Source organism: Phlebotomus papatasi, chromosome 2 (genome assembly GCF_024763615.1).
Source record: "Phlebotomus papatasi isolate M1 chromosome 2, Ppap_2.1, whole genome shotgun sequence".
NCBI lineage: Eukaryota > Metazoa > Arthropoda > Insecta > Diptera > Psychodidae > Phlebotomus > Phlebotomus papatasi.
The window spans coordinates 11,456,986-11,472,156 of record NC_077223.1 but is presented as its reverse complement, the minus strand read 5'-3'; the positions used below and the strand labels follow the sequence as shown (position 1 = coordinate 11,472,156).

The 15,171-nt window shown below is 32.1% G+C and overlaps 1 protein-coding gene across 1 annotated transcript in view; it reads right to left on the bottom strand.

Annotated features, from left to right (window-relative positions):
* LOC129803760 (protein groucho-like) overlaps window positions 1-13,901 on the bottom strand; it is a 30,968-nt gene extending 17,067 nt beyond the window's left edge. Inside the window, exons 1-5 of the mRNA XM_055850542.1 lie at window positions 13,419-13,901; window positions 13,077-13,276; window positions 7,641-8,440; window positions 2,719-2,816; window positions 2,371-2,479 (exon numbers count right to left, since the gene is read on the bottom strand). Coding sequence (XP_055706517.1) covers window positions 2,371-2,479; window positions 2,719-2,816; window positions 7,641-7,685 — 252 coding nt within the window. The 5' untranslated portion in view covers window positions 7,686-8,440; window positions 13,077-13,276; window positions 13,419-13,901. The remainder of the gene's footprint in view (window positions 1-2,370; window positions 2,480-2,718; window positions 2,817-7,640; window positions 8,441-13,076; window positions 13,277-13,418) is intronic.
* Window positions 13,902-15,171: the final 1,270 nt, after the last annotated feature.

The following is a 15,171-nucleotide window of genomic DNA, read 5'->3' as shown; positions in this document are numbered from 1 at the left end:
GTTTACAACTGCTTTTTGACAATCTTTGACATAACCTCACTATTGTGTTGTTTTGCATGACAAAGAAAAGAAATTGTCCGTAAGAAGATGTTTTGTGAAAATTTTAGCTTGTTCACCTGCTGAAGCTCAATATCTGTGCTAAATCCCGATTCCTGCAGCTGCAGGAACAGAGAAATCTTCAATGATGCGCATTCAAACGTTTTTGTGCATATCCGGCTCCGTGGAGGAATGGTGGAATCTTGTGTGGTATTCTCGCTTGCTGAGTTTTAGTCAATTTTTAGCTTTAAAAACTTATTGATTCGTGTAAATTTGGTGATATTTGGACTTTTCAAGAAAGTATTCATCAGATTTAACCGTTTCCGGAGTGAAATTCTCGTAGAATCAAGCAAAAAAATGGTTTTTAATGTCAATAAAACATCTCTCAGAAAAGTTCCAAAAAAGTGATATTAAAATGTTTTATTCCTTATAAAAATGGTTTAATCAAGTAGATTAGAGTTCCCTTTAAACAATGATGTGCAACTTTTAGTGTCCGGTGCAAAATTTACGGTGAAAATGGGGTGTTCAATGATGGCGTGAATCGTGTGCGATAATAGAAACTTGATTCATCTATCGGACAAATCGCCATTAAATTTTCATTTTCCTCTGGAGGAAAATCTAAGGATTTCCTGGGATTTTGTTTGGTGGGATTATGAACCTTATAAGTAAGACATTTTTTTGGCATAGTTGGAGAATCCATACGGTTTGCATGGTAGTCAGAAAAACTCACTGAACTTGAACATCATTTTTGTGTGCGAAAGTTCAAAGCCTCCCCCTAGATGACATTTCTCACTCCTCAATTTGAACGATATTTTCAAAAACGTAACGGAATTCATGTGAATTGCACTTTCCGTAAATTAAGATAAACAACTTTAGAGAATATATCAATGTAATTTATTGTGAAATAAATGGAATTTGTTGCGGAAGTTAATATAAAACGATAATATTGAAGAAATACCAGAGAAAAATGGCACTCCACACAAAACTTTCTTCACATAACCTCAAATTTTACATTTTGAACTCAACTGTCGTTCAAATTTGAGGAACTCGACTGTAATTATTGGGCAGTCATGGACTAATATATTGTATTTAATAGATTTGCTTATATATCTAGTTCCCATTTTTTAAAAGAAAATTAAATCCTTAAAAATTTTCTTGAAATTAGTTTTACTTTGTTTAACGAGAAAGATATCTTTTAAGTTATTTTCCAAAAGTTGCTCTTCGTATTTTTTTATTTAACCCTAAGTTGTCTTTTTGTGAAAGAATTTCTTAAGTGAAAAATCTTTGAAAAATTCTAAAATAAACAGCATTCATGTAAAGTCAATTTTTCAATTATTCTGGTCACATTCATTAACGCTAAACCTTTCGACTGTTTTTGGTGATTTTTCCTAGCGGGCTCCGTAAAATGGTAGACCATGGTAGGTATGATACTGAACAAATTTTTCTCGGAAAAGAGGAAAAAATTAAAATTTAACCACTGCAAAATATATTACATGCATATTTTGAGAAATTCATAAAGTTTGATCGCAGTTTACCGTTTAAATATGTGTTAATTTTAGAAAATTTAAGAATCGGTCAAACCGTTTTTGATAGTTATAGTGCTAATGCATAAATTTTGGAAAATTGCTCAAAATGTGAATTATTATTTTATTTTCCATGTCCGAATCTCAAAAAACTTTAGACTTTTAATCCTCTAACAGTGTTTTTTTTAATATGCGAAAAAATTGTAAGCAAATGTTTTCTAGGATAATTATAATCCAATAAAGTCGAAAAAACCATCCATTCTTCATTATCTCTTTTAGTTTAGGCGCTAGAAGAGAAAATATTAAAATTTTTTGAAACTCGATTTGCTTCTAAAATTCACATTTTTACTTTTTTTTAAAATTATTTTAAATAAAATATACAAAGTAAAATGACATAATCCTTCAGTAAAAAATAAATTTATTTTAGTCACATAACTTTAAATCGGTGTTTTTCTTGAAATTGGAAATGAGTTTTTTTGCACAAATATTTTTTGTTGCTTTTTCTCTGACCTGTCACACAAAACTGGGGCTAGAAACTAAACGAAGAGTCAAAAAGAGTTCATACTTTCAAAAGATGTTAGTAAGACTATTATCGAGGACACTATTAGCACTTTTAAATAAATAAAAACTTTGTATTCGCAGTAAATGTGATTTTTGTGAAGACCGTCTTGAGACGGTCTCCCCTGATAGAGGGTTAGAGAAGAAGCCACCCTCTCTCTTATCTTAAAAAAAATATGGAATTTTGAAATGTTCCACATGTAACATTTTGCCCCAGATCCCTCTAATCTTATACTTCCATATTATAACTCACCTGTTTGTGCATCTCCACATTTAGTCCATAGGACATTTCGTAGTACATTACATAGTGCCTCTGCATTTCTGTTTTCTCCTGTGCTAATTTCTCGCATTCCATCTTCAGGCTGATTCAATGAAAATAGATTAAAAAAAAAATCTTATAAGTAATTTTATAACAAAAGGAGAATTTTCAATACTTTTATAATTATAAATAGTTTGAAAATAAGAGCAATTCATGACACTTAAATCGTATGATTTACTGTCTTATACTTCTATTTAATTTTCTTTTATTCTTCTATTTTTTAACTTTCAGTAATTATCAAAAAAATATGAGTATTATTTAAAAAAAAATAACTAAACTTACTTATGATACTGAGCCTGAAGAAAATTGAATTCCTCCTTTATTCGATCACAGCTTTCAACGACTGTGAATTTGAAAGGTTGTCCCGGTTGTGGCGGACCCTGAAAATACATGATGAAAATATATCATTAATTTGGAAAGTTTGCACCAAATATAGACCAAATAAAGTAATAAGACGTAAATCCCCAATTATCTATACTTATTATAAACAAACAAAGAAAAGTACGGTATTGATAGATTAATCGACTTAATCAAATGTATACCACTTCTTTTATCAGCTTAGAGATGAAAAAATGCAACATCTTCCGGTTATGATCCATTGTACACTTCTTAGATTGAAAGTGGAATAGAACACTATACATAATTTCGCCAACATCATCTGCCAAAGAGCGCCTCTCGACTCTCCGTTTACATTGTATATCATAAGGGTGAAATATATAGTATAAGCTCACCTCATAAATGGATCTTTATGTAATATACAAACAATCCCACTTGAATCAACCCACACCATTCTCCACATTACATAGTTTACCAGTAACCCTCCATATTTATTCACACAATACACCAGCGTCAATGTCTGACGCTATATCCGACTCTTGCTAAAGCTCCCCTTTTCACAGCCATCATCCACTGAAACTTCTTCGATCGGCCTAGTCTGTGCATTAGTAATATCCGTTATTACAAAAATTTTAATCGAAAAATCGATGAGGTTGTTGAGCTGGGTTCTTTAGTAAAAATTTTACTTTTTTTACTACCATCTTTTGTTAATTGATGTTTTAAAAATTGCTTGTTCAAAATTTTCCCAAGGTTCTTTTATAAAACTTATTTGATATGCTAATATTTGTAGAAAAAATTCATGGAGTAATAGATAATAATGTTATTGCGGAATTCTTATTCTGCAGAAGATCCTCAGCAATTGTGTTCAGCCGGGTTGGTTTTTGTAAAGGAAAGTTTGGTTAAAAGTTTAGTTAGCTACAATACGTTGAAGATGGCAGTCACTCGGAGGTTTTTGTCAAAGTGAATTTATTCTATTATTACTCAATACTAATCTCTATTTGAATCAATCTTCCTAAACTACTATTGTCTAAATTAAAGCTATTATCTTGAATTATTGAAGTAAGTGAAATTCAGGAGAATAAAGGAGTTTAAAAAGCATGAAGAAATAGAACTTCAGAGTCAGTAGCGTCTATCTTTGGAAGACTTAATATTGAGCGGAATATCATCTGGTCCATTCGATCCGGATAATATATGCCCCTATTTACCCTAACAAGTAATCCAACTGCAAAATTTTTTTAAGATTAATAAATTCTCATGCTATTCTCGGTAACCCTAAAATTTAAGCTACAGAGTATCACATTAAAATAGGAGAAGGATTCTAATACATACTCTCTATCTTTCAAAGGTATTTTTCACAAATTGATTGAGAGGTAAACCAACAAAAGTGAGCATATAATAATTCAAAAACATAGAACGCAAATAATAATAATGAAAAAAAACTTATAAAAGGGGAATTAAATGCGATAACAGAAAAATTTCAAAATTTCAAGTGAGTGAACGAAATGGCTATATGGACCAGAGTGAGGTCTACAGCCTAAACGTAAAACAGAAGAAGAAGAATATTGAAAGGTGGATCTGAAGCTGGTCTTTCGAGCCATGGAAAAGCTCAAATATTAATGCCCAACGCACAATTTGTAAACATGTCTTTGACATTTTAATGAGAGTAAATGAAACCGAGATTTAGCCATCTCGCTCTCTCTCATATGGAATTTTGAAAACATGTTTGCAAACAAAATTTATTGTGCGTTGGGCATAAGTTTTTTTTATTGTTTATTTTGAAACGTTACTATGAATAATATCATATGTATAATATTAGAAGCAAATCAGCAAATCGACTGAGACATAAATTTCATTTATACTTCGACATAATTTTGTTTTAAATTTTTGACTTGTTTTATGATCTAATATTTTAGAATATATGATGCGCAAGGTAGTGGTAAACATATCTGTTATTTGCATAAATTTGAAAGAAAAAACTATGAGATTTATAAACAGCAACAATAAAGATTTCATGGTGTTTATTGTAATCCTGCTCTAATCTATGTGTTTAGGGATCGCACAAAGCAAAAAATGTTGCTATATATGATAGAGGATTTCTTATACATTATATTTACATATGTATTATTTTATGTTTTACAATCTAAAACGCATTCAACGAATGTGTCTATAAGAAGTCATATTTATTCAAAATTCACATTTCACATTTTACTCCTCTGAATAGTTCATACATTTCTAAAAGAATTCTGAGAAGAATGGTTATTTAAAAATGCGGTTATATCGAATAGAACAACCTCTCAGGATCAAACCAGCAAGAGTTTCATTTTAAATGAGGTGCTCTGTGGAGCGGAAGGTGGTATGCTTTTAAAGTAAGTGGGAGAAGTAGTCAGATGGTAGATTCTGACTATGGATGATTGTGGTTTGGTGGGCGACGAGTAGGGTTTTGCTTGTGCTGCCTTGAATAAACCACAACCAACCCCGTCAAAATATCACCGTAGTCGTCGCCGTCGTTCTTCGGCGGTTGGCGTGTGAAACCACAGTACATGCTCACTCTATCCCTATACTCCTCCACCTACTATCCACCCATCCTATACCGCGCTGGTGGCTCCCCATAGAAAACACCACATAGAGTTTGCTTGTCGGTTGAATCCCCCTACCAAAGTGTTCACAGGGGGTTATGTTATTATGTAAGAATTCATTTTACGATCCTCTTCTGCCGCCCTCTTTTCTCACAGTTTAATATGGTAAATCAACCCATTCTCCCACCTACTCCTACTTTCCACCCAGAATTATTCAGAACTCCCTTGCACCTAATGTAAATTCAAGATCCTTCTCAAAATTTCAATGTCTGACTTAAAGCTCATATTCCCAGTATATAGAAACGGAAATTTGCCGACTCTGTTGAGGCTTCAATAAAACGCCTCAAACTATGCAGTGTCATGCAAACTTGTTCATACACACTTCATCGTTCACCTAATCAAACAAAATTTATGTACATTTCAGTGGAATATTATTTGTACAATGTTGAAAGAGATGTGATGTGATAGTGGGCAAACGCGAATAGATGAGAGTGGGTCTGTATTGGACACAGTGACACATCTATTGGGGGTCATAGGGGTATCAAAATTTGAGAATTTACAAAACAAACCGAATATTAAATTGTTATACTAAAAAGAGTTACACTGGGCATACCTAATTCTTTAAAGATTATTTGTTTAGTCGGCACTACTTTGCTATAAAAATGTAGTAGGTCGTCAGCAACTAGACGTGAATGATTATGATCTTACTCAAGTCGTATTACACAAATGAACTCTATGACGAGCAGACAAAAAGTACTTGTAATACAACGAAGAAGTGGAAAACTTTAAGAACCGTAAATCAAATCTGAAAATCATACTATAATTCATACATAACCGATTTTTATCGTCTTGAGAATTTAAAATCTTTAGTAAAAAAAAATGTGAAAAAATATATTTTATTTTTAGACAAATAACAGTAAAATATTATTTTTAACTGAGCGTAATGAGCAAATATTAATTTTTGGTATAAATTTGGGTTGTGTATAAGCCACCCTCCTATCAGCATCGTTATTTTAGCAAATTCTCTATAGATCAGAGGTGTGCAAGAAACCGTTGAAACCGAATTAACGTCAAAATAAGTTTGTTATAGTAGCGTTTTGACCATTTGACGTACATGTTTCATTTGACGTTAATTCGGTTTCAACGGTTTCTTGTACACCTCTGCTATAGATAATTCAAAATTAACCCGTGATAGCGCTTTCACATGTGCTGGCAATCCTGGCGGCAAACCACAGTACTTTGCTGACAGTCACCGCGGAAATTCGTGAAATTCGATAGATTTATTTGTTTTATGCTGGTTAAAAGTAATAAGTCGTGAAATTTCAGATTAATTTTACTATCAGTGGCTAAATCAGTGTTTGCTTAAAGATTTCCAGTAAAAAAACGGGTGCACACGTAGCTGATGAAAAACAAGCAACGAGTATAAAAAGATCCTTTGGAAAAAACTGTTGGAAATATACTGTTCTCTCCGAAACTTGGCTGATTAGGACCAAAAATGACAGATAAAAACTCATGCGAGAAGGAGAATTTCTTGAATTTCTTTTATGTTTGACAGCTGTCGCCCGAATATCAATCAGCCGAACACCGGAGAGGGCTTTGTTAAGATTATTATTTCGTTTTTAGTCATAAAATTGTGTAAGAGTGATCTGTGAATTAGAGAATTTCAAAGAAATTTTCGTGTTTTGTAGGGAACACTGACTAATATAGTCAACAAAACTTTACTACAGTCCCAAAATGACAGAAGTATAAACTTGTTTTTCATTTTTTTTTATTTATCGAGTGCGACAGAAGATTATTCAGAACAGTCAGCATTTTTGTCCATTTAGCCGGAAGCGAGATGTTTAGAAAAATATTATTATTGGTCTCTTCGATCGCCGAGGTATATACTTAACTAAAATACCATAATTTAACTTGTCAGTTTTGACCAATCTTTATACGATTTTAAAGATAAATTATCCCTCTTGTGATAACCCAGTAACATAAAACATCCCTAATAGTAAATGAATACAGATTTAAACATGGATTATGACCTGTCTTCAGATTTATGTCTGGATTATGACCTAGGTTCATATTTTCAAATTATAGTACTGAAAACTAGTACTGAAATTTCGCTTGACCTGATCTATCTTATTAATTTTCATACCTGAAAAACAGTATCCTGAAACGTAGTGCGAGGTTATAATTAAGGATAAAGCCCAGGTCATAATCTGTGTTTAAATCTCCATCAAGTAGGACTGACCGAACATATTCCAAGTAAATTAATAATAAATTAAATTAAAGAAATAGTCTTACCGGATGACGAGCAGCCGCAGCATTAATTCCTGCACTTGGATACATGATAATCCCACGAAGTAATCGTTGTTAAGGAAAAATTGCCTATATGATGAGGTATTATCTAGAGCACTAATGTGTATAAAATCACTGAAATTTCACTGAAGAAACCCACGTGTCACATATATGTGGTATAATAAAACCACGTTTAAGAATGCATAAAGTAATCTATCCACAATCCATACTCAAATCAGCACCCGTGCCCACCAGAGAGCACGTGGCGTCTAATGGCAGTCTGATGATGCCACTGTTGGTAATTCTTGCAATGAGTTGATGAGGCAGTACGTTGATTCGACTTAGACATCACAATTACAGTGGTTAATTGATCGTGATTGTTATAAATTATGTAATTTTTTCCGCTATACTTTCAAGACTTTTTTTCCACTCGATATACCACCACACTATTGTTTCTATTTTATTAATACAAGTTCTGAAATTTCACGATCTGTTTATTTGTGGCACTGGCACTCGCACTCTATAGGCTCATTATATAGCGAAAAATAAGTGGATATGAGAAGACGAACTGTGTAATTTATAATATTGAATTAATTATGTGTTTATATTGTTGGTGAACTAGCAAATGATGCTAGCACAGTGAGAATGTGAAAGCATTTATCACATTATTTCCATCAATGTGTTGATTTCCAACGGACAACATCAAACACTTCAATTTAACTTGAGCTGCCAATTGATTCTTATCGTTGTCGACACCCTTAGCGTTTTCCTCTTCAAACTCACTTTCTCACCGTGTCCTCAGAGATCTGCAAATATTAATTGAGATAGAATTAACACTGAGTCTAACTTAGTCCATGTGTATTCAAAGTGAAGAGTAAATATTTGGCATTAGCTATATTTTACAATATGTAGTATAATGTACATAAAACCAAATTGCGAGTGGTAAAATTGTAAAAGCTTTATTAATATCCGCAAACTGAGGTTAATGTTATTAACCCTTCAACGGGGAATTGGAGCCTACACTTCAAGGATTTTATATTTCTACCGAACATGGCTTTGATCAGGGGGATGACATTAGGTCTGAAAAATGCGACCACTTTTAGTGTAAATTTTTCCTGTTTTCGTACACATTTCACAAGATATCTTCAAAACTACGTAGATTGCCAATTTGGGATTTTCGGTTGCCTCTTCGTTATTAAATTGCCTTTTATTTTGTATTAGTATTTTTTGCTAATTCATTCCACAATGACAGAAAACAGCCAATAAACTCAAAAGTTTTTTCGGCACGCTAGAAACATATGGGAAACTTAGGAAATGTCATGCCCCTGGCTTTGATATAAGAATAAAACCCTGGATCTCAGCGCCATAAAGCTAGTACTTTGTTCACTTAGCTATAAACTATTTTAAGATTATAAATGTAATCTTTATACGTCGCAATGAATTGTGTAAGAATCCACAATTTACCAGAATAATTCTCACATTTGTTAATTCATTTGCTAAAACTAGAGAGGTCTATCAATTTTTTTGATATGATTTGGAGCAAAGCAATAATTGACTGAGAATCTCAAGTGCCTTATTGCCCTCACACTTCTTGATCAAACCACTCAACTGCGAATGATAAATTGAAATTGAACTTTTTTTTCTTTCTGCCCTCTTTAAACGTCAAAGCTATGGTAAGACACTCGAGAATAATGACGCTGTTACATCTCACAAATAGATGATTTGAGAATGACACCAAAATCTTTTCATAAGTGGAAATGAATTGATTTATTTATTGTATCCACTTAATGTCTGTGGGTTGAAAATGCAAGAAAAATGTTCATTGAAATTTCATGAATACATAACTTTATGCATAAAAATCACTATTTTACATAAATCTCTTCTCCATACCTTATACTGGACAACACACATCAATTATCGCGAAATTTTTGCGACAAAATTAAAATAAATATAGTGAGAAATCTTTGAAGTTGTTAATTATGTGATTATTGTACTGTAAAAATCTAGACAAGATCGACCTAGAAATCGACTAACGATTTTCAACATTACGTTTAGGTAAATTTAATTAAATTGGTCCTTTTTATCAGAAACAATAAGGACTCTGCCACAGGAATTTCTTTATCTTTGCTTCTTAATGATATCTGTTAAAAATTTACCTAAAAAAAAACAATTTCATACAAAATTTCACTAATTTTAAGCCTAATGACTCCGGCACACCTTTTAAATCAGGAAAATTTCATGAAGTCGAAATTCGAATCCTTTTTTTTCTAACATGTTTTCCATATGACTATCTTATTCTTTCGCACAGCAAATTCGATTGAGCTAAATTGAATTTGGAATGATGTTTAAAAGAAGAAGAAGAGTAGAATAGAATGAGATAATCATATGCAGCAAAACATGTGAGAAAGAAAGGGATGCGAATTTCAACTTCATGAAATTTTCCTGATCTAAAAGGTGTGCCGAAGCCATAATATTTTTTAAATTCTAAAATATCGTGTCATGTCATTTCTTTCACTTTGTCTGTCTTCTTGGGTGCTATTGCTAACTGTTTGAGTATAAGATCAACCTGGTTGAAGCTATAAAACATCGCAACGGTGAAAAGGTGAAATGTTTACACGTCTAATTTAAACATTCAAATAATAATGGGTTAGTGTCGTGTTGTTTCCGAGCATGTTCATTTTGTGTGTAGGTGGAATATGTAGGAGTGGGTGTATTTCATAACCTACGGTGGTGTCTCCCATTCTAGTCTAACATCCTTAACAGAAAATTACACTGTGTCATGGAATTAACAAATACTAATAACGTCTTCATATTTATTCATTCATAATTATTAAAGAAATGTTTATTTGAAACGCCTATCTCGATGTTGATACTTGTTATGTATATTTGGTTCTATTGCTCAGATGGAATAAATATTTACACTAAGAGCTGTGCAAGCAAGAAAGTAAAAAGAAACAAGCCCAAATTGATGGAGCCAACATAAATAAACTCATTCTCTGTTATAGCGGTTTCCTCACTTCAATATTCATACATTATACACTTTATATAATGAAATTTTATTAATAAAAATAGGCATTCCATTATTATTTATTCAGTATGTTACTTAAACTGTCTGCAATGGAAAAGTTTTTTTTTTTTGAGTATTTTCAGATATTTTTAACCCATATGCAATGAATAATCCTGGGTTATGGGTCAAAGATGTTATTTATAGTCAAATACGAAAAATACACAAAAATCAAATTTTTGTGTACACGAAAATTTTCAAACATCACCTCAAACTGTAATGTATAATAGTTTATTTATACACGACGTGAACATACGCATTGTACTGAAGCCAAACAAATAAACGTCCTTAACTTTCTTTACTCACCAAAGACTTTATATTTACAATATGTATATATTGTGTCAACAGAGAAATGAGAAAATATGTAGAAAATATTAGCATCTCCATACATATTTAAATTTTATTCACTTACGAGATTTGGTATTTGCTTAAATATTTCTAGACTTTCAAAAATGTGTATTTAAGGCACTTTTCAGTGGAAAATCCAAATTTTTTTCTTTGGTTAACTCTTTATGGCAAAAATAGTGAAGTAAGTGAAAATTATATGAAAATTTTAGCAAATTCTGCAACAAAACCGTTTAAGCTCATTCTAATACCCATCTTATATGTTATTCATGTTATTCGTTTAATAAGTCCGCAGGATAACATATAGATGACCCATTATCGAAATATCTGAATATCTCAAATTAGCCATATTTTCAAATACTTGTCAAAATTTGACAGAAATCGAACCAATTCCCAGTGGTCAATCCACAACTGTCTTTGTCATGCCTGACAAATTGTAATGCATAGTCCACACTACTTTGTAATGTATTTGTAAAGTATGCAACTATTGGATGATATTTGGACTGACAAGTCGGCTGTCTAGTCGGGTGTTGTATATTTGACATTGACATTTTGACATCCCCGTGTCGTGAGAGCTTAAAATGTATTTCAATATTTCCTGTATTGTTTATATAGAGAATACATTTAAGGTCTACAAGAATGGATATTGGATAGTTATACATATACTTTACAAAACATACAACCAAAGAAAGGATATTTTCACCGTTTGGTCCTGGAGGTTGGAAGCAACGCTGAGACGGCGATGGGCGCATGGGAGGGTGGGAAAGGTCAAGAATGAGATGAAATAAATTGAAAAATTCTAATCTGGACAACAAAAGGATGTCAATATTTCAGTAAACACTGAAAAATCAATGATATTGTATTAAATGTCGTATTGATGTCGTATGACCGTTTTATCGACCACCTACATGATATTTTGATTATGAAGAAGCTCTTCACGTTATGGCTGCCATGTTTGCTCATTTACTACCAAAAAAACAAAAACTAAACAAAATTGCACGAAATTGTATTTGAACTGGTCCTTCAGCCGCTATATTTGAAAGTCCAGAACATAAAGCAGTTTTATCCGATTTTGGAGTGTTTTCGAAAACCTCTTTTTTGAACCGGATAAAAAAGTTAGATAATGGAGATAAAAATACTAATCCCACGGACTTATTTAATGACTTTTTAAAGTGATCCTTAGATATGAAAGTGAGCAATATTCCTTTTACGTGAACTTCAACTTCCGAAGTTTAGTGCAAATAATCGTTATAAGTTTCGTTATCAGTTGTAAATAAAAACCACCACTTGAACAATAAAAAAAAACTTTTAAATTTGAAAAATTTTATTAAATTGAAAGTATGACAAAATGGAGAATCGATGTAGATAGCATTGTGAATGAAACCAAGGCGTTAGATGTAAAATGCCATTGAACACTATAATCTCATAGATAAGTCAGTAACAACAAAAAATCTGTTATAATTAATTACTCATTCAATCAAAACACAATGTGTAATGAACTACTAAAAAAATGTCGGCATTGATGTTATTCTTGTTTTTTTTTTTTGTATCATGTGAATTTATCTGAATTAAATGAATACTGCATAATCAATATGCATAAAATTAGGTATGTATACAAATACGGAATAATATGACAAAACGAAACGAGGTAGAAGAAAACAGACAAAAATCATTACTTCTGGCAAGGAATATTAATGTTTTACAGAGCTTCAGAGTGTGTTTTATCAATAAAAACTAAATAACGCAGCGAAGAGACAAGAATGGTTCAATTGGACATACATCTACACTTTTGTCTTGTGATAATATTTGAACGAATACATTGGAGAAACCGGTTAATCCATTAACCGGTGGCCAATTTTCACACGCACATCATCATTAATTCAATTTACTCGTCTCACTACCCGTTCTATATATAACTATATATATATAACTATATATATATATATATATATATATATATATATATATATATATATATATATATATATATATAAACGGGCTATATATATAAACAGGAATGTGCTGTTTTATACCTTTCATCTTTTATCTTGATAAATGAAGCAAACAATTTTTCCTTTTCTTCTCCGCTGAACATACAATGTCATTAGCATAGAATTGTACTAAATGTCTTTCTCATTCACATCACTAGATGGAGATTCTTGCAATCTTACCACTTCACTAATTTATTTAATTACTTCTCAACTTCAAAAGTTTTCAGTATCTGATGCTTTCACTAATAAAAAAAAAAATTAACAATGAAGCTGATGTTTAAAGAAAAAATTTCCACAGGCGTGACACCATCTTTTTAGCAGAATACGCTAAAAATGACGTCTTTATTCCATCAAAGCACCAACGGTATGCCCAATTAAACTTACTAATTTAATTAGTTGTCAACATTGGTAGTATATTAGGGCATTTACTAATTTACTTTAATTCAACTCAACACTACTTCACACACGTCTCACTTTACACCATTTCTTCTTTATTCCCAAATCAACGACAAAGTATTCCGTGACGTGACGCAGTTGTTAACTCACGAGAAGATAAAGTTAAACTGACGCTCACAGCATAGAAAATATCGGTCTGTACTCCTCATTTCACAGTTGGACAGAGTTAGTACTATATGATACTACCATGGTAAACATAAATCCGTCTTACTTCAACTCACAGCTGCTATATAGGATGTGAATAATGGCGAAAATGGTGAGCGAAGCGTCGAAATATATATAGTATGGTAGATGGTATAGTTGGTCCGGCTTCTCTGTGGTGTAAAAAAAAAATAAACAAAAATCGCTTCTATTTATCCACCACTTTTCATTCTCTGTTCACCGAACTGTAATTAAATTTCATTGCATTTTAGATAGATATGGCGGCACTGGTTATATCCGATTGCGTATTATATCCATATACCCTTTAAGAACATACTTAATCTACGTGTTATATGACTTTCATGCAATATAAGGGTTTGAGACTGGTACCTTTATATTAGTCACCATTTACCCTCCTCTAATCACTTCAGTCACTCACATTACCACAGTTTCCTAACTACTTATACAGTTTATGAGCTAAGACAGTATCCGGATAGTTAGCCTTATTAGCTAGTGAGCACAAAACTTTCTAACGCTAAAGCAGATTTTTGGTTCCTAATGGCTCCGGCACACCTTTTAGATCAGGAAAATTTCATGAAGTCGAAATTCAAATCCCTTTCTTCCTCACATGCTTTGTATATGTCTATCTCATTCTCTTGTACTCTTCTTCTTCTTTTAAACATCACTCCAAATTCAATTTAGCTCAATCGAATTTGGTATGCGAAAGAATGAGATAGACATATGCAAAGCATGTGAGAAAGAAAAGGATTCGAATTTCGACTTCATAAAATTATCTTGATCGAAAAGGTGTGCCGGAGCCATAATGGCCGGTGTAGTAAATTTCTTTGACTGGATTTTGGAAACCATGCCAAGACAACGATGGAAGCAACCAAAATAGAAATTCATAAATATCTTAATTTATTCTAGATTTATAGTTTGATGTTCTTTTTGAAACGCCAATTCCATTCCGAAAAAGTGCTTTAAGAAATATTTATGCACATCAATCGGATCAGTAAAAACAACAATAAGAATTTCAAAAAATAAAACACTGCATACCATTGCGATTTTTCTACACATTTTAAAATTAAAATACTTTTTCATGATACCAAGTGAGAAAAAACACATTTACATAGTTTTCGTTTGTGCAACGATCAATTGACAAATACATGCTAAAATGTTAGGTAAATTTCATGTGAATCACTCAAGCCATCAACGCCAATTTTCACTATTTTCTGACAGAATAAGTAATTACTGTCTTAATAGATATAACAATTTAGGATACAAAACAATTTTGAGATTTTCTTTATTACAGCATGCCTAATTCATTTGTTATTGTGTTTTTTTTTAAACTATTTTTCTAGAAGTTTACGCAAAGTATCCATATGTTATGCTTGTATATATGCGCTTTATCTTATTTCAAGCAATCAGTAAGGGTTGACGCATCACTCCAGACAAACCATTTAATCCCATAAAATTTTCTCGTTCCAATGTCGTCGTATGTGAAATAATATCATCAATTAAATAGAGATCACCCCACATT